This window comes from Tachysurus vachellii, chromosome 1 (genome assembly GCF_030014155.1).
Source record: "Tachysurus vachellii isolate PV-2020 chromosome 1, HZAU_Pvac_v1, whole genome shotgun sequence".
NCBI lineage: Eukaryota > Metazoa > Chordata > Actinopteri > Siluriformes > Bagridae > Tachysurus > Tachysurus vachellii.
The window spans coordinates 29,631,100-29,650,943 of NC_083460.1; the positions used below are offsets into that span (position 1 = coordinate 29,631,100).

At 37.6% G+C, this 19,844-nt stretch overlaps 2 protein-coding genes across 4 annotated transcripts; one reads left to right on the forward strand and one right to left on the reverse strand.

The window, feature by feature from the left end:
* Positions 1 to 448: 448 nt before the first annotated feature.
* cherp (calcium homeostasis endoplasmic reticulum protein) lies at positions 449 to 13,969 on the forward strand. Of its 3 annotated transcripts, none has more exons than XM_060882041.1 (19): positions 449 to 642; positions 2,479 to 2,652; positions 3,187 to 3,222; positions 3,828 to 3,991; positions 4,106 to 4,243; positions 4,754 to 4,905; positions 5,122 to 5,233; positions 6,574 to 6,663; positions 7,125 to 7,344; positions 7,588 to 7,751; positions 9,188 to 9,626; positions 9,741 to 9,979; positions 10,096 to 10,229; positions 10,576 to 10,662; positions 11,045 to 11,188; positions 12,266 to 12,382; positions 12,471 to 12,565; positions 12,802 to 12,987; positions 13,725 to 13,969. In XM_060882041.1, exons 1-19 carry the CDS (start codon positions 618 to 620, stop codon positions 13,760 to 13,762), a joined length of 2,754 nt encoding a protein of 917 aa, XP_060738024.1. In that variant the 5' UTR covers positions 449 to 617; the 3' UTR covers positions 13,763 to 13,969. The 3 variants fall into 3 exon arrangements, with proteins under 3 accessions (XP_060738024.1, XP_060738033.1, XP_060738041.1); XM_060882050.1 differs by having other exon boundaries at positions 7,591 to 7,751; XM_060882058.1 differs by lacking the exon at positions 3,187 to 3,222.
* A 2-nt stretch (positions 13,970 to 13,971) lies between these two features.
* c1h19orf44 (chromosome 1 C19orf44 homolog) lies at positions 13,972 to 19,738 on the reverse strand. Its single transcript, XM_060882069.1, has 8 exons — positions 19,259 to 19,738; positions 18,190 to 18,810; positions 17,441 to 17,723; positions 16,845 to 16,921; positions 16,322 to 16,766; positions 15,484 to 15,573; positions 15,028 to 15,194; positions 13,972 to 14,529 (listed from the first exon to the last, which is right to left on the reverse strand). The coding sequence occupies exons 1-8, from the start codon at positions 19,364 to 19,366 to the stop codon at positions 14,440 to 14,442; spliced, it is 1,881 nt and encodes a 626-aa protein (XP_060738052.1). The 5' UTR covers positions 19,367 to 19,738; the 3' UTR covers positions 13,972 to 14,439.
* Positions 19,739 to 19,844: the final 106 nt, after the last annotated feature.

A 19,844-nucleotide genomic window follows, 5' to 3' on the forward strand; every position in this document is an offset into this window, starting at 1 on the left:
CAGGTCTTTCAGAAGACAGGTCAAAAATGATTCTAACAATGATATTAACCACAAAACTTTCTTTGTATGATTTTTATTCTTATTAAATTCTACAAATAATTATATGATTCTTGCAAATATGTATTAAAATAGATGTGAGAACCTAAATGTGGTGTGCACTATTTTGTTCCAGTTTCTTAGGTAAGAGAAGAGAAAGGAAAAGAAAAGAAAAGAAGAGAAGAGAAGAGAAGAGAAGAGAAGAGAAGAGAAGAGAAAAAAAAAGGAAAGGACAGGAGAGAAGAGAAGAGAAGAGAAGAGAAGAGAAGAGAAGAGAAGAGAAGAGAAGAGAAGAGAAGAGAAGAGAAGAGAAGAGAAGAGAAGAGAAGAGAAGAGAAGATGTGTGTAGCCTCTCTGTGCACTAGTCGGCGATATGCAGCATAATTGTAATTTCTTTTAGAATCGACGAAGAAGAATAACGACGCTTGAAGGAAGTAGATGTTTCTGCTTCCGGTCGGTTTGGGTCTAATTCATGTAAAAAATAAATTTCTTGGCCAGCTCTAACAAAGAGCATTTTTCCTCTTTATAAGTAATTATAATAGTTCAGTAGATTCTCTGGACAACGACTGGCTCTGAACAATATGGATATTCCCACGCCTCCAGAAGGTAACAGACATTAGCTAACTGTTAGCAACGTTATTAGCATTTAGCTAAAGCGATTCTGCAGCGTAATAATAATAACAATAGTTATGGTAGTTATAAGAAATGTACTCAACACATCTCCTAATTACGGATTAAACAGCAGTAAGAAGCCACGGGGATAAAAAAAAACAACAACAACAACGTGTGTCCAAAGAAGTCTTAATGATTTGAATGACCACTGCGCTTTAACATGGTTAGCATTAGCTTAGCATTGGGAGTCCTGTTGTAAGAACTCGTTTATAGATCAGCAGCTAATATATTTAATAATAATAATAATAATAAATATAAATGTGTGAATTGGAGCAGAGAAGATGTACAAGGTATTACTTATGTTCGGTGTTCAGTAAGACCAACTGAGTTTGTAACCAGGGACTGGACACTAACACGACAGTATGTATAGAAATGTAATACATAAGGGGGGGATTCTGAATATTTAATTCAATTCAAATTTATTTCTATAGCACTTTTTACATTTGACATCGTCTCAAAGCATATTATAAAGATATTATTATACATCGTCTCTCAGAGCTTATTATAAAGAATAATACAATACAAAATTCAATCAATTTTAATATTAGATATATTTAAATGTGTTTGTATTTATCCTCAATGAGCAAGTGTGAGGTGATTCAGGTGACTGTACTGAGGAAAAACTCCAATGAGGAACCTTGAGAGGAACCTCATCCTCATATGGGTGACACTGGGGGTGTGATTATAACTATACAGTCTGATAAATGTTGTATTGATTGTATTTACCATCATATAGAATTTCTGCACAAATGATAAACTATAGAGAAGCATTATTATTAATCAATAATACAGAAATTGGACCTTTTGTCAACTTATTAATTGTAGTTATGGAGCTTTTAATTTCCTAAAACTGTCCACCAACAAAACACATGGTCAAAACAAATGAAGTCCGAGTTGACAAGTTTGCATCATTGAGGTTTGTAATAAATCCTCAATAATAAACACTAAAAAAATTTAATTCAATTAAAACTTATTTGTATAGAGCTTTTTACAATTGACATTGTTTGAAAGCAGCTTTACAGAACATAAACATAGAACAAAAGGTTAATATAAAGAATAATATAAAGATTAATGTAATACAAAAATTCAATCAATTTTAATATTAGATCTATTTAAATGTGTTTGTATTTATCGCCAATGAGCAAGTCTGAGGTGATTCAGGTGGCAGTGGCAACAGAAACTCCCTTGAATGGTAAAGGAAGACACCTTGAGAGGAACCAGACTCACAGGGGAACCTCATCCTCATATGGGTGACACTGGAAGGTGTCACTTCTAAGAACATTGATTTATTTATTTTTTGATTCCTTAACCTTTACTTGGTTGAGAGATCCAATTATATCATCTGTATGTTGTATGAGTAGCAGTTTCTTCATGGTTTTTTGGTGTGTTTTTGGCTGTGCACTCTAATTTCTTTGCAGCCATTGGTGAATAAGAATAAAAGGGTGGAAGAGTTGGCTGTGTTTAATGTTGGAATGTTGCTAGAAAGATCAAGACTATGTCTGTATTTATATACAATGAGGACTTCTTAATAATGCTACTCCATCTTTAACTAGTTCATTAAAGTACTGTCAAGTGTGCCTTGATTCGGCAGGGATGTCGTATCTTGAACGTTGTTAGCTGGTGTGTAAATTTGTCAAACACTTGCTTAGAATGCTTGCACTTTTTTTTTTATTACCAAAGGACACATTTCAGCAAACAAATCATGGTTGTTATTATTAGTCTATTTATTAGAGCATTATCCATTGAATTTAACTTTCTGTGTCCTCACAGACCAAGAGCTTCGCAATGTCATCGACAAACTGGCCCAGTTTGTAGCCCGCAATGGACCAGAGTTTGAAAAGATGACCATGGAGAAACAGAAAGATAATCCAAAATTCTCCTTTCTCTTTGGAGGGGAATATTTTGGCTACTACAAATACAAGCTTGCGATTGAGCAGCAGCAGCGTACGTATACTGAAGTTGTCTCCTTTTTTATTTATTTATTTATTTGCTGTAGTAAGGCTTGGTAGAATCCAATCTGAACTGGTTGTCACGTTTATCAAAGCGTACATAGAGCAAGATCTAGATTTGTGCTCTGTTTGAATTGTGAATGTGGCTAAGGCTGTAGAATAAAATAGACCATAGAATTAAATCAACTAAAATTACACTGGGCAAAGGAAATCGATTGAGGATTCTTTCTCAGCATAGAGACAATTTTCACAAATTAGTGGTGCCTAAAACACATTTATCTCTTATATGCATGGTCAGGAGTATGCAGAAATATACACCCATTCTCAGGCTCAAGCAAAACCTGATAAATCACATTCATAGATAAATCACATGCATAGGAACATCCACATTGTACATACAAAATGACCTGTACGCATGTTTGATAAATGGAGACCAGAGGTGTGTGCATTTGATGCTTATTCTTACCAATGTAGCTTTGGAATTAAAAATATACAAGTACACATGTGTGACCCTATTCTTTCCTCATAGATCCATCCACTCATGATGATGAATATAAAATGGAAGGTATTTACTAGATTGGTGATTTGAAACAATTTGGTGTTTTTGCATCATCAATGCTTGATGCTTCTGATACTTTCCTTTCATATTGAGCTTTATCAGACATTTTGTCTTATGTTTTGTCCAAGATTACGGAAAGGGCTGTTTTGTTGTCCTGTTTATAAAATTCATTTTTATTTGGACATAAAACTGATTAAACAGTCAGCATTAATGTTCTCTTGTTTTTCTATTTACCTCATATTCTTTTGTATAGTTCAGTCGATTTGTATGACGTAGAGTCCCATGTTATCCACAGCTGAGTTTTTTCCCTGTATAGTTTGTTTATAATTTTTTTGTTTTTTTATGGTACAATTTTTACATGGTGAAAAACAAGGCAGCATGTCTGAATATGAATGCATGTTAATATCTAAACTGAATGGCTTTGCTTGACAATGTACATTCAACAAAGTCATTTTCCTTCTTCCAGCGTGTGTCCTAGTTCATAATTTTGGATGTTCTTTATCATTTAAAGAGAGCCTTTGTATTCGATTTTACCTTTTAGCATTTTTTTTTTACAGTGATCTTCAGATTTTTGTCATTATTATACTTATTGAGCATGATTTTAATTGCAGTGCTTTGTAAGCCACCGGGTAAAGAAGCTCCTGATGTTCCACCCCCAATGTCATTGCTTCCTCCTCCTCCAATCCCCCCCAGCACTCCTTCAGTGGAGGAGCTCATTCAGCAGAGTCAGTGGAACCTACAGCAGCAGGAACAGCACCTGCACAGCCTCCGACAGGTAACTCTTCTTCACCTTTACATCAGGTATTACACCATAATATTGCACAAATTCTGTAATTGTCAGTGATCTGCCTCAGTGTCTCTAACAGATTAGAATTTTCTCTTTCTTCAGGAGCAGGTTAATGCAGCTATTGTGCTGGCCGTGGAGCAGCAGATGCAGAAACTGTTGGTGGAAACGCAGCAGGACATGGTCGAATTTGACAGCCTGCTTCAGCCTATCATCGACACATGCACCAAGGATGCCATATCTGTAAGTGCCAAATGATGTCGAGTACTTTTTTAAACTTCCAACATTTATAAGTAAACCTTTTTATGTATGATCATTGTTTTTTCTGTCTGTTTTTTCATTAAATGTGGGCAGATAACAGGCTAACCACTCATGCTCTGTGATCAGCAGAAATACCTTGGTCAAATTTTATGCCTGTTTTGCTTCTGGTAGTGTAAATTCGACCTAGAAAAAGCTACGCTCATGTTATAGCACATCGGTTAGCTTGCTGTGTTAGAAATCTGAGAAGATTTAGTTTTTTAAGTCAAAAGTTCAATTCTTGAAAATACTGTCTACTGATGATGCCACTAACACTATTGTAGTAACTATTTCTAACTAGAAGAGGACTTTTCTGTGGTGAGCAAAGCCGTGTGTGTGATGCATACTGTGAAACTTATCTTTTCAGTTTCAGTAAATGTAAGCACTCTTGGACTGCTGCTCGACCAAATTAGCAGACTAACTGTTAATAATGAGATTTATTATTTCTCCTTCAAGGCTGGAAAGAACTGGATGTTCAGCAATGCCAAGTCCCCACAACACTGTGAACTGATGACTTCACACCTCCGCAACCGCATTACCGCAGATACAGCGCATTTCGAGCTCCGCTTACACCTCATCTATCTCATAAATGACGTTCTGCATCACTGGTAAGAGCATCTGTATTATAATAAAGCATATTTAAAAACAACGATTATGACCGCATCTTTTGTCATTGCAAAGGTGATGATTATAAAAGTGCACTTTCACATTTGTCATGTTTTTATTTTTATCTTGCATTTATCTCATAGCGTCCTCTCTGGTGCATGACTTTGCAGTGTGTTTGGTGTGTTGAGTGTGCTAACTTGTGGTTATGTTTTTCACAGTCAAAGGAAGAACCAGAGGGATCTTTTGGCTGCCCTGCAGAAGGTTGTGGTGCCCATCTACTGCACCAGCTTCCTGGCAGTGGAGGAAGACAAGCAGCAGAAAATCACCCGGGTATGATGCAGTGTGTCTTATGTCCTCTGTAATGCTTAAACCTTTTATTAAGGCTATTTTTTATTTCCAACTTAATTTACATTTGCCAGTATATTTCTGTTTTATTCAGTAAATGCATCGAATAAATGTCATGTAAGTCCTCGCTGTCGTGTGCATCTAATGTGAGATAAATCTAATCACTCAACGAGTCTAGAACGGAGGTCTCCACCACGTCTTTTGCGAGCTACTTCTGAGTCACTCACTGAAAGGATCATAGAACGTGTACAGTATTGATCTAATCTAATTAACTCAATAATTAGTTTAGATTAGTTTCACCCCAATCAAATAAACAGACATCCTGCTTCTTACAGGTGTTGTATAAAAATCTGACTTAACAGACAAATCATACTTCTCTATACTTCATCACACAGGATAATACAGCTGGTTATTAATTGATTTTACACACACAGCTGGCACCAAGACCATACATGGAAACGTTAAAGAAACTTAAATTTATTAGCACAAATTGAAGTACTTAAAATAAAAATAAAATAAAATAAACGTGTGTAAATAAAAAACACATGGCAGATCAATTCCAGTTGGAAGCTTCAAAGCTGCCAAAGCAAAACCGTTGAATGAATATATCATGCTGCGCGAAGATGCAGGATGAGAGTGCTGTAGATATTTCTTATAAGTGCAGGTGGTGTTTCATTGTAAGGTACTGTTTAATTTTTCCCATTGCAATTGCATATTAATGCCATAAACATAAAGTATTACTTAATCACATAAAGTCCAGTACAATTTTCGATCTCTGTTTTCAAAATGATTACCTTCAATATCAAAGGTGTTTCCTTTTTTTTTTATGAGAACAGTCTTTTTTGGTCTTGCTGAGCCAATCAGGGTATATGCCATGGGAATTAAGTGACAATTTGTTGATGAATAACAGTCCATGTGAATAAACAAAATCTGCCAATAATAAATGATAAGTCTAGTCAGCAAATCAGTTGATCCCGTTTAATCAATTAACTCGACTCAACAATTAACACAATTCACACAAAAATAGCTTATTGTAATTAAACAAACCAGCTGAATAAGTTATGTTAATAAATGTTACTAATCATATAACACAAGTAGCTCTTGGTCACCTTACATGTGTCCAAGGTTAGAGACCCTTGCTGTAGAACCACTGGTGGATCCTTGGGTTTTTGTTGTTTTTGTTTTTTTATTTGGGGGGAAAAAGTCCTGACTATTTTCCCCAAATAACTTTAAGAGCATGATGCTTGTTCTTTATTACTTTTGGTGTGTACTTGATTACCAGGTACATGCTGTGTGTTCACATATTCTGTCTTTTCTGTTTGCAGTTGCTCCAGCTATGGGAGAAGAATGGTTACTTTGACGAGGTCACCATCCAGCAGCTCCAGAATCCAGCCCTGGGCTTGGGACAGTATCAGGTACGCTCTTCTATAGAAACATACCAAGCTTCATCGTCGCTTACATGTGTAAAGTTCCAGGAGAACCTGTTGACTGGCTTTGGCTGGGGGAAAAATGGATGAAAAATCAGGTTTTGTTCAAAATCGAGATTTTCTGCCTGTAACATAATTTTACATGCCTACTTTTTACGAAACCATAAATATGGTACTTTAAAATGCACAGGGAGTTTTTTCTTTTTTTAATCTTGTTTAGATAGTTGTCTAAAATTATGTTGTGTGAAAAAGCACTTTAACAAATGCAGTGATTAAAAGGAATCTTATGCCTAAATTAATATGCCTAAAGATGTCTAAATCCTCACACAGTAAATATAGTGCTTACTGGTTGTTGGTTAAGCTGCATAGTGTACTGAAAAGGTAAAAAACAAAATCATGTTCCAAAGAGGTTGACATCATTATTGTTAATGAATGTCTCGTGTTTTTAGGCATCTCTGATTACAGAGTATGCTGCAGTAGTGCAGCCGGTGCAGTTGGCCTTCCAGCAGCAGATCCAGGGACTGAAGACTCAGCATGATGAGTTTGTGGCCAATCTGAAGCAGCAGCAGAGTGTCGCTGTGGCTGCCGCAGCAGCTGCTGTAGGCCAGTTAGCACCATCAGAGCCTGAGGTTAAAGCAGGGAACCCGTCCTCTATGACTGCTCCACCTGGTGAGTAAATCCTGCTACAGTGCATTAGAACTAAAGAAGGCATTGCAGAACCTCTGCTAAATTGTAATGGAAGTGTTTTTTTTTCTAAACCAGTGATATGTCAGTATTGCCACTTTTTTTATGCAGTGCCCACATATTGTTAAATTTGTAACTTTAATTTTTGTATCGAACCTTTAAAAGCTAACGTGTCCTAAAATGTTCTAAAATCAGTATGTTAAATACTTATACTGTTGATTTTATTAGCAGATGTGAAGCCTCCAATGACAGGACCACCTCCAGGTGATTATGATGGTTCTCAGACGAGACAGACTGACTCCAATCCGTCTGCATCCTCTGATATTCCCTCATCGAAGCCTGGGTGGTTCGATCCCCAACATGGAATGCCGTCATGGAACCCTCCGCAACCTGTGAGTGCTTTCTTATACAAAAAACACATTAAAACTAGGGCTGGGCAATTAATCGAAAAGTAATCGAAATCGACATTCAGAACCTATAATCGATCAAATTTTTGCAGGTCGATTATTTCGATTACTTTCCCATTAAAAACACTACCGCGTGTGGGTCACGTGACCCCGCTCCGTTATGTTACGTTAGTCCGCCGACATGTCGAGCATGGAGAGCTTAAACACTCAGACAACTGAGCCACAAGAGCAGCTTGTACCAAAGAAAACTGCAGTCTCCGTCGTTTGGACACATTTTGGCTTCAGTAAGGATGACATCGAACAAAATGAAGTCAGATGTAGACACTGTAGAAAAACAGTTTCGACACCCAAAGGTAACACCACCAATTTGTTTCAACACTTGGAGTGCAATCACGTTACTGAATATGAACAGTGCATGGCTCAAAAAAAACAAAAAGAGACTGACAAGCGCCCAGCAACAAGTGCCTCCGCAAAGCAGATGTCCATAACAAATGCATAACAAATGCACAAATGCCACAGTATGAGAAGAGTTCAAGAAGATGGAAAGAAATAACTGATGCTATTTGTTATTACATCGTAAAGGATATGACTCCCTTGGCTACAGTGGAGCGAAGCGGGTTTAAACACCTCGAAGATACACTGTGCCATCGCGATCACATTTTTATAAAACTGCGCTGCCAGACATGTACAAGACATGCTGTAAAAATGTAGCTGCTGAACTGAAAAATGTTCAACACTTTGCAGCCACATCTGATCTCTGGTCAAGTAGGACGATGGACCCGTTCTTGAGCCTTATTTTGCACTACATTGACGATGATTGGAAGCTGCGCCAGAGATGCCTTGAGACGGCATATTTTCCAGCGGATCACATGGCAGATATGATTGCGCAAGATCTGAAAGATATGCTTTCTGAATGGGACCTCGCGGAAGAAAAACTTTCAGCCATTACGACAGAAAACGGTGTTAATGTTGTCAAAGCTGCTGCGCTTAATGGATGGATACGGCAGCAGTGTTTTGGACACCGACTGTAATATGTGAGCATATTTACTAAACAAAACTTGTCAGTGAACTATGAGGGCAAAAAAAAGAAAAAGAAAATAATTATTCATTAATCGTAATCGAGTTAAAATGTTCAATTAATCGAGATTTTGATTTTAGGCCAAATCGCCCAGCCCTAATTAAAACAATATTTTAATACACAATGTATATCATAAAAATGTATTCATGTTTCTGGATCTATTTTGTTTTGGTATTGCCCACCCTTACTTTAATTTTTGAATGCTGTTTTTGGTATTAATTAGTTTAGACTAGTGGGTGAATATTTCTCTCGATTTAAAATCCAACGGAAGTCCTTTTATTTATTTTATTGCTTCACTCCATTTCCATGCACACTGTTAATTCACTTGTCCCCTTTTTTTAAGCCACCGTTTGACCCCACTCAAGCTCCACCTCCATGCCCACCCTGGAACAGCCATGAGGGGATGTGGAATGAGAGGGAGCCGAGCTGGAGTAGCCCTCGAGATGGTGGCCCTGGAGGTCCAGGAGGTCCATGGAGTAACCAGAATGAGCCTCCACCTTCATGGAGTGGACAGTTTGAACAGCCACCTTGGAGCAACCAGCCTGATCAACCGCCCTGGAGCCAGAGGGAGCCACCTTTCCGCATGCAGCGGCCCCCACACTTCCGGGGGCCCTTCCCCCCACATCAGCAGCCACCTCCATTCAACCAGCCACCTCCACCACACAACTTCAACCGTTTCCCTCCACGCTTCATGCAGGATGACTTCCCACCTCGGCATCACTTTGAGCGGCCGCCCTTTCCACCACATCGGTTCGATTACCCACAGGGGGACTTCCCTGGTGGTGAGAGAATTTTATATATACACATATGGATGTGTGTGTGTGTGTGTATATATATATATACACACATTTAAAAATTAAAATAATAATCTTTATATAACGATTTTTTTTTTTTAGAAATGGGTCCACCACATCACCACCCAAACCAAAGGATTCCTCCCCCAGGAATGGGTGAACATCCTCCATGGGGAAGTAACCAGCACCCAGAATTTGGGCCCCCACCACACGGCTTTAACGGCCAGTCACACCAAATGAGACGACAGACTCCCTCACATGTGACCCAGGATGACCCCAGTTTGGTGCCCAATGTTCCCTACTTTGACCTGCCTGCAGGCCTCATGGCCCCTCTTGTGAAAGTAAGTGTGTAGATCTGGCCTAGCTCTAAGAGATCTAGAGAACACCTCAGTCTTCATTTTTTTATTGCTCTTCTCTCGCATTTAACCTTTAATGGTATTTTTATCTTTCCGCCCAGCTGGAGGATCATGACTACAAGGCTCTGGATCCCAAAGACATCCGCTTGCCTCCTCCCATGCCTCCTAGTGACCGTCTGCTGGCTGCTGTGGAGGCCTTTTACAGTCCACCATCCCATGACAGACCCAGGAACAGGTCACCACCAATTTCAGACTCATTCTATTCTATTTATTTATTTTCAAAAATATGTTTAATTGTCTTTTGGTTCCTTTCCAGTGTGTAAATTAAATTGTAAGGGCAATTTTAAGCCTAATATTGCACACTTGGTACAACCTACCAAGGATTCATAAAATAGTCTATATTATCTTTCTGGAATTTGCAAAAAAAACCTGTTGTGTATGTCATTTGAGATGCTGACATAGAAAAACAGTAAGAATATATATATATGTGTGTGTGTGTGTGTGTGTGTATGTATAGAGTTGACTGTAGTAATATAGTCTCTTAGTGTCTAACGGATTCTCTCGCTGTTTGTCAAATCCAGTGAGGGCTGGGAACAGAATGGCTTGTATGAGTTCTTCAGAGCCAAGATGAGAGCAAGGAGGAAAAAGGAACAAGAGAAACACAACAGGTGAGCTTATGTATGAATTTATTTTTATAAATTGCCAAGTATTGAATTGTGCCATTGGTGCTTCAGTGGATTCTTTGTATGCATACTCTGTAATGAAAAGTATTGTCATGAGTTTAAAAAATGGAGATAATAGGAGTATCGACATCCCTGCTTAACCATATTGAAGCTGATAAGCAGTACAAAAGCAGTACTGGAGAAGCTAGCAAAATTTGTTGAGGATGTCTAGCTTTTTATACTTAAATCTAAAAAATTTTATTTAAAAAATAAATAGGACTAAAATAGTATTTTAAATGCTGCCCCGTTAATCAGATTTTTTTTATACAAACGTTAAAGTAATTATTCGTTTAACTAAGATATAATATAGTCACGTTTGTCTTCTCAGCACACGAGGCAGTCGCTCACGGAGCCGTTCTCGCAGTCGAGGCAGATCATCGTCACACTCCAGCTCCCGTTCCTCCAAATCGTCGCGATCAAGGTCTTCCAGATCTCGTTCAAGATCGCGCTCCTACTCCAGATCTCGATCCAGGTAAGGCCACTAGTTTGTTTACACTTCACACATCGCTACTGTTGCTGTGATTGTTTCCGTTGGCATGGACAAAAACATACCAATATTTATATTAGGGCTGGGCGATATGGCTGAAAACTGTATCATGATATCAGTGTTTCATATCGGTCGATATCGATAATTATTGATTTTTTTTTTTATGAGCCATTTAAAATAAGAACCAGGAGAAAAATATATTACATTTAAACATTTTTTCCTCTTTTATTTACATTTTCCTCGCTCGCTGCGGCGCTCATTTTCTGCTTATCAGTCGCCGGTTACTGAAGAGGAATCCAGCAGACCAGCACGAGACAACGATATGGCGCAACCAAACATGATACTGTTACATGATTGGCTGTTAGCATGTCACTCCCTACGTTGCTAGGTTACCAGAGAGCGAGTGCCTTTGTTAATGCCACCAAACTTGCTTTGCAACCTCTGTTTTCTTCCTACAAAGAATAAAAAATACTGAATGTTTTATCGAACACATTTTTTATTGATATCGATCACGTGCCTATCGCGATACATATCGTTATCGTTTTATTGCCCAGCCCTAATTTATATTCTTTTCATATATTTAAAATAGAAAGACTTTTATTAGTATTATTTTAGTCTCAGTCTCGGATGTCACAACCACAAATCACAGGCTGAATGTCTGATGCTTATGGCATACAAAATTGGAAAAATCTCAGGGGTTTTATGCCCCTACACATAATGCTGAACAAAACAAATTGTGACTGGTTGATTTAGATGTAAGTCACATGCTCTTTTGGGTGGTCCTTGGCCAATAAAGGCCGCTTCCGCACCTTCTGCAGTCAGTCTTAAGGTCTGGTATGCATGACTAGTGTTGTGACATCACAGACGGGTTTTCTTTCTGTGAAGAAATCACAGTGCATCATTGTTATATGAATTTTCGGTATTGCCATTCTGACAGGAGTGAATAGTATAGTTAAAATAAAGTTCTTTAACTGATGCAGTAGCAAGTCAACCAGCTGATTAGTTTAATTAAAAAAGATTAGAAAATGCATAGTCTGTATAAGGTGCATTTTCTTCTTTCAGAAGCAGGAGCCACTCCAGGTCAAGGTCCAGAAGCCGTTCTCGCTCCAGATCACGCTCCAGATCGCACTCATCTGACAGGCGACGACAAGCTGCAAAGTCCCGCAGCCCCACACCACCGTAAGTGTCCACAGCATCTAGCTACTCACAGTCAGACACATTTAATAGAGAATGCAGAGGCTGGAATTGTGTGTTTGTGTGCACACAGGTCCACTTCTGGCTTGGGTGCTGGACCCCCAGCTATACCTGCTGATCAGAGGCTGGGAGAAGAGAACAAGGGCCATCAGTTGCTCATGAAAATGGGTGAGTGTTCCAGCAGTGCCTAGTGTGAGAAATGAAATGTGAAGCATTTCTCAGTAAAGGTGTAGCTTGTGTGGTTTAATACATACATACATATATATATATATATATATATATATATATATATATATATATATATATATATATATATATATATATATATATTTCCATGCACTATGTTAATCTACTTGTGATTATCTGTGAGAAGTTCAGCAACAGACAAGTCTGTCTCTATGCAGGATGGAGCGGCTCTGGAGGGCTTGGAGCGAAAGAGCAGGGCATTCAGGATCCTATCAAGGGAGGAGACGTGCGGGACAGGTGGGATCAGTACAAAGGTGTTGGGATTGCCCTGGATGACCCATATGTCAACTACAGAAGAAACAAAAGCTACAACTTTGTTGCACGGATGAAAGCCAGAGAGAAAGGTAGAATCACTTTTTCACTCAGTGACAAACAGGAGGAATGAAGTGACATTATTTTTCTGTTTGGTTGTCAGCTTCACAAATTTGTTTCCTTGTTAAGTCTTACTATGTAAATATCAATAGCACAATCACCTCTGATGGATATTTTGTGGAGTATAGCACATTTTGGGTTTGGGGAGGAGATCTCTGCTAATTCATCTCTTTATCAGCCTTTTGTGGTGATATTATTATTATTTTTTTGGTTCTTGATTGAAGACATAGGAAGTTTTTATCAACTACTCAGGTTGATGAGAATGACCTGAGGACAACTGTGATGTAGCCGCAACCTTTTATAAGTCACCCACAGTTATAGGGTGACAGCTGTAATTGCACCCTGATAGGAATTTATTTATGTACATTTTTGTGTTTAATTTTGTTTGTTTTTGGTAAAGATTAATTTTAAATTTTAATGTGTAAAAATGTAAGTTTATAAATGACAAAATATACTATATAAAAATGTTTTGAAGTAAAACAATTTATATAGTATATTTTTTTTTTGTCATTCATAAACTTTAAATTTTAAAATAGTATTTGAAGTAAAATATTTTATATGTAATGTTGGTCAATGTGTAGTCCCATAATATGAGAAGTTATGTTTCTATAAGAACAATAAACCACACAAAGAAATCTAATTCGTTAATTGAAATATCTGTAAATGGTTTTTGACTTCATCTTTCTTTTTTTGTGTCCTTTATTTTCAGTGAGTCGGGATACACAGGAACCTTCAACTACAGAATGATTCTCCATAACACTTTTTTAAGACATGAGAAAGATGCCCTCTCTTTGATGTTGCCCTTTTGTTTGAAAAAATTGATCTGGCCTTTGGTCCTTTTCATTAAAAAAGATCAAAATGTCATGTAGTTTGAATATCTGTGTCATTGCAGTCCAATGGATTTAGCTTAGATTTAATACCCAGCACAAGGAAATAAAAGATGTTTTAATCATACCTTGATTTAGTTTGTGTTTTATTGGCTACAATGATTCATTAATAAACAATTCATTCTATATAATGCTTGTGAGGCCTCATCCTGCTTACACAAGAAGCCACAAATTTACATAATGCATCAATATGGCACACATCATCTCACAGGAGTCATGAAAATACTGCATCATCCAACACACAGACTTGTGTAAACCTATGTAGTTAGTGTTCTTGGGTTGACTTTTCCCTTTAAATCCAGTTTTTCAACCAAAAAAATATAGATGATATTGTAGAACTAGGTTCCAGTTTCATAATCACATTTAACGGTGCAAAACTATAGAATCTGTTGGATAACATCAGTATAGGTGAAATTTCACCCTAGAAAACATACCTCACAGAAGTAAATATTTAAAAAATACATGTGTTTTGCACCGAAGCAAGTATATGAATGATAGCTGCTGCTTGTTCCATCTACAGGATTGTAAAAGTACACTTTAAATATAGTGATAGTCCTTCATCTCCTGCAGCACCTCCTCCAGTGCATCCTCCATGGTCAGCTTGGGAGGCCTGTTACAACGGATAAACTAAAGACAAACATCTAGTTAAGAACTGCACTTTCATGTGTGATTCGATTTAGGGTTGGGTGACATGGCAGAAACATTTCTTACCTCATTTTCAAAATACATGACTTCTCATGACATAATATTTATTGTTGTCAGTAATACAGTAGTGCATTTGGATATAAAGGAAATGCTGGCCCTAAAACATTTAAAATATTTATCCTAATGTATCTGTGATCTGTTTAACAATACTGTCAGCACTTACAGTGATGGGCAGTGTTGAGTACTGACAATACAAGATATGATACTCTCAGAAAACATAAGACCTAAGTCATAGCAATATCAATAGTCACATCATTAGCCCTATTTAGATTAATACTCAATTGGCAAGGATTAAATGTCCATGCAGTACAATGTGCATGAATTAGAAACTACAGTAGAAACAAGGATCTATTTGTGAGTTCATCCTCATGACTCAAAAAAACCCAAAACAGTCATAACATTATCTTAAGAGATCTTTACCTCTTTTGTATCCTCCAGTGTGGTGTATCTGTAGTCAGCGGGCCCCAGGGACTCCAATATGGATTGGTGTAAATGTCTGCTTGATTGTATAAAGCTCCTGGTCAGTGTGAGCTGCTGCCTCAGCATGTCGTTCAGAGCGAACACAGCAGGACTGTATGCTGTTAACGCTGCAAGACAGTACAGTGCAGATATTCAGCCTACAGCACTGTGTTAATCAAATGTCGGGTTGAAAGTTTCCTGGCTAATACTAGCCTGGTTAGTATGAACTTCAAAAAACATCAGGGTAACAGTACTGCCTGGATTTAATAGACATAGGAAATGCTGTGCAACTGAATCCTAGGAAATATGCTGCTTTGAGACAATGTCAATTGTAAAAAGTGCTATACAAATAAACTTGGATTGAATTGAAAACTTGAATAGGAAATGACATGGTATCATGCTTTTAGGGTCTCCTACCTTCCACAGCTTCAGCGCTGATCACGTGACTTGCCACAGGCGTTGGATCCACATAGGACATTCCTACTGACAGGCCTAGCACAGCCTGATCTGTTCAGGAACCATTACAATATTGGTTATATACATTGTACACAGCATATAGCATTTTTAAATTCTCAAGTCAGATTGGTTAGACGGTATAAATTCATAAATTCAGCCTAATAATAAACAGATTTAAAAAACTTATTTTACAAAGAAAAATAGGTAACCGTTTATATGGTGACTTTTTCAGTATGTTTTTTTCCCAACTCATGGACAGCCTACAATATTCGATGCAACTGTAACTGGATATAAAGCATTCTTTGAATACTATTTCTGATCATTCTTTAATAAAAAATATAATTGTAATCACTGAAAAACAACGTAATAGTAAAAGTAATGCTGTTATACATTATTATATAGAGTATGCCCCTAAATCATATAATTATTATTTAAAAGACCTAGAATTAGGAATTAGAGACTTAATTTAAAAGTTTCTTCCATAATCCATGAATTGAATACTTTTAATTGGATTATACCTCTTTTGGAAAATGTGAGGCTATAAGCTTCCATTACTCATCTTCATTAGACTTATTAACATTATTAACCTATTAGCTTCAATACCTTAAAAGCACTGATGTTGTAAATGGCTTACAGGCTACATTTTAAAATCAGAGGGAAATTGTGGATATATAACCTCTGGATATCATTTATTACATTTGTGAACATTATTCATTAAAATATATAAAATTTATGAAAGATGTAAAAAAAATGCAGTAATTTGTGTAAAACCCTAAATTAAGAGGAACAAAAGACCAACCAGAAGACCACGCGTAAACAAGTCCTTCTGCTTGCGTCTGCACTGTGGCATCCTTCTTGTGCTGTGTCACACTGAGACTCTGTCCATTGGTGCGTGTGCTATGTGTGATGTCGCTGGAGTAGGACAGAGTGTCAGAGCCTCTGCTTTGGTGTAAACTGGACTCAGATCTACTTTCAGATTTTGAAGCCTTTTTAGAGAGAGTATAATCATCTTCATGATCATCACTGTTTGATTTAGCTGACAGAGACTTCGACTGATGCTCAGATGCTGCAAAGGAATGTTCATTTCCACCAGAGAGATGCTCGGAGATGTCGTCTACACTCTGAGCTGTCTCTGTCTGGATCTCGCTCTCAAAGTCACTCTCATAACAAACTGGATCATCTGCAGGCTTCTTCAGGATCTCTCCCGCTGAGGACACACAGAGCTCCTTTGGGCTCACGTCAGACTGTAGATGATCAAACGCAACGTTATATAGTTATATCAGAATTATTAATAATATAAAATCACATGATTTGGGGTCTACCTTTGTTTTTGTTAATCCAGCTGCATCAAAGGTATCAGGAGCCAAATCGTCCAGCATCATCACATTTAACTTGAAATCTGCAGAGTTATTATTATTTGTAGATGATTTGTAGAATTATTATGAAATTAATAATTAAAATATGTGTACCACATAAATTAACATTTAATATTTGTATAATAACACAAATGATTCTGTGAACTTAATAAGCTTCAAAGGATACAGGTGATTATTCTTCCATCTAACGGATTATTAAACACATTTAATAAAAGAATTTTTTTGGTTCAACCTTAAACAGTGTACAGTTTTTAATGCATTTTATTCTGACCTAAAGACTGGAGTCAAATTAAAGTTTATCATGCTGTGAGGGGAATTCAGATATTTTATTGGTGTATTGTGGTTCCACTTATCCCCTCAATTCTGGCTGATGATGAGTATTGCTGATATGTTTCTACCCTGATGACTGTGGTTTATTTCAGGATGAACCTACCCCCATACACAGCGCCCAAGGCGCGATGAATGGTACAATGAATATAACATTTGTAAGCAGAACTTTTCACATATCTGTAGCTACTTGCTAAGATAATATACTTGCTTACCATCAGAGAGCACACTTCTCTCACTCTGAGTGCCATCGTGGTCAGTGGTGATGGGAAAAAGCTCCTCAAGGGACCTGATCTCACTGTGATCTGGTGTTGAGGACAGAGACGAAGTGAGGCCAGCTCTCGGGGAGAAAGGTCTGCTGGGTGTGACTTTATGGGATGATGGTGGCGATGGAGTGCGCCTCTTATGATGCTGTACTGTCAATGCTGATTGAACAGGCTGCTTTTCTTTATGCTCTGGAGCAGGCAGGACAACCTCTTTACTACTTTTCCTGTATGTCTGTGGTATTTTGAAAAAAGTATGAGAAGATATTTATATTTATTTTTATTATATATCAGATATCTAATAATTCATTCTAAAAAGTATCTTTTACTTTTAAATGTTTAATAAGAATGAAAAATAATACATCTATATAAAACCTCCCAATATACAATATTTTATTTACATTTTGTTGTTCAAACATTAGTGTGAGGAAACAATGTGATCTCTGTGACTTTAACTGTGGCATGACTGTTGGTGTCGGACAGTTTATGCAAGTCACCACAGACACACTACAAAAACTAGAGGAAAGCCTTTCTAGATGAATGGAGGTTATTATAACAGCAAAGGAGGAATAAATACGAAATGGGATTTTTAACAATGGCATATGAGTGTGTTTGGCAATAAAGTTTCTAAAATATTGCTTGTTCATTTTCCAATCTGTCTAGTTGAGCGTATGTGTAATATGCATTGAAAAGAGCTTTACCTTAACAGCACACAGAGGTATTGTCTCTGTCTGTCGCATGCCTTTGACTCCATCTGATGAATCAAAGGATTCTCCAAGAAGTCTACGCATGTCTTCTTCATCGCTGTCCATGCTTATTCCTTTTTGTATATGAGACACTGAACGTGCAGAGGCCATGTAAATGTCCGCATGTGGCCTTTCAGACTCCTCTTGACCCTTAGAAGTGGATGTGTTCTTGCGATGGAAATGGCTCCTGTCCTCTGCATGCAGCTCACTGCTGGACTGAACAGAGAGACTAGACTTGAGGTTTGCACCCGTGTCTATGCCAAGCTTGCTGTTCGTACGATTTCTTATGCGGTCTTCAATCAGCGCGAGTTTGCTTAGTGCCACACTCTGTGAGCCATGCTGAGGGATGAATTTGACTTCACTTGTGTCAGGAGGAGTTGACAATCTTTTGGTTGACGTCTTTAGAAATCTATTTCCACCGCCCATGCCAAATTGTTCTATTGGCTCTGCAATGCATGCCACTGTTTGGGCAGGATGAGCATCATAATCTTGCTTTTTACTTTCACTGTCTGAAGAGAGGTCACTTAAGCCATGCAAAGGCATTTGTCTAGGTTGAAGGGCTTTTCCAAAGCTGGTCTGAGAGCACAAAAAAAGGTTCATTTGTAAATAAGAACAGCTATATACAATTCATTTGATTCAATTTTATTTCTATGGTGCTTTTAACAGATATTGTAACAAAGCAGCTTTATAGACAAATAAAACAAGAGGCAACCGTGGCGAGATCCCTGAGTCTTAATGAGGAAGAAACAAAGAGAGAAAGCCATCCTCTTCTGGATAACAAAGAATAATTGCATAATAAACCATTACACTTTTACAAGAGTTTACTGTAGGCTCAGTTTATAAGACAATTTGATAAATATTGATGAATGAATACTGAACAATTTGATTTTTCAGCACTGAGTAGAGTGTTTTTAATTGTATGAGATAGTTTTAGACTAGGAAATTACACTGTGAACATTTCCAACACACTAGTGTGCATGAGACCATCCACAGCTACAGGAGATGCGTTATGAGGCTGACTTACACCGACCACAACATTTCTCTGACCATCCCGTGATGTTCCTCTCTGTCTAGAGAGCTGAGCCTTTGCCCTTTCCAGAGCCGAACTGCGGACGCCTCCACGATTCCACATGTTAAACCGTCCTGTGTGTAAACACTGTGATGTGTTCTAGTTAATGACTAACGTTTTAACGTGTTAACTAGTGCAGCTAGTTAGCTAATGTTGGTTCCCTTTATCTCGACAATCCGTATTATTATGTATCACTCAGATAAGAAAATACCAAATACTACTCTTAAATTACTAATTAGGCAATCGTCAAATTAAATGACATTTTTTGTTTTGCCTTTTTTTAGTTTTCGTTTTAACTTTAATTTTCCTGTTAGCCATAACGACCAAAACAGGCGTCCGGACAACGGAAATGACGTCACAGAACCCACGGAAGTTAATTCGAATTGTGACGTTGTTGTAACCATAGATATATACATATAGATATCTATGGTTTTAACTCGAATTTCTCTCTCTCTCTCTCTCTCTAAACTATTGCTTCGACAAAAGCACGGTAAACTATATTACTGAATATTTTACATGCATATAAATAAATAAATAAAAT

Bases quoted from the DNA above. Each gene is read 5' to 3' on its own strand.
- cherp (XM_060882041.1), top strand. From the start codon at position 618: ATGGATATTCCCACGCCTCCAGAAG. The intron at 2,653-3,186 runs GTACGTATACTG...CTTTCCTCATAG, and splicing joins TGCGATTGAGCAGCAGCAGC to ATCCATCCACTCATGATGAT. The intron at 5,234-6,573 runs GTATGATGCAGT...TTCTGTTTGCAG, and splicing joins AGCAGCAGAAAATCACCCGG to TTGCTCCAGCTATGGGAGAA.
- c1h19orf44 (XM_060882069.1), bottom strand. From the start codon at position 19,366: ATGTGGAATCGTGGAGGCGTCCGCAGTTCGGCTCTGGAAAGGGCAAAG. The intron at 16,767-16,844 runs GTAGACCCCAAA...GATCATCTACAG, and splicing joins CTGGATTAACAAAAACAAAG to TCTGACGTGAGCCCAAAGGA. The intron at 14,530-15,027 runs GTAAAGATCTCT...GTTTGTCTTTAG, and splicing joins CACTGGAGGATACAAAAGAG to TTTATCCGTTGTAACAGGCC.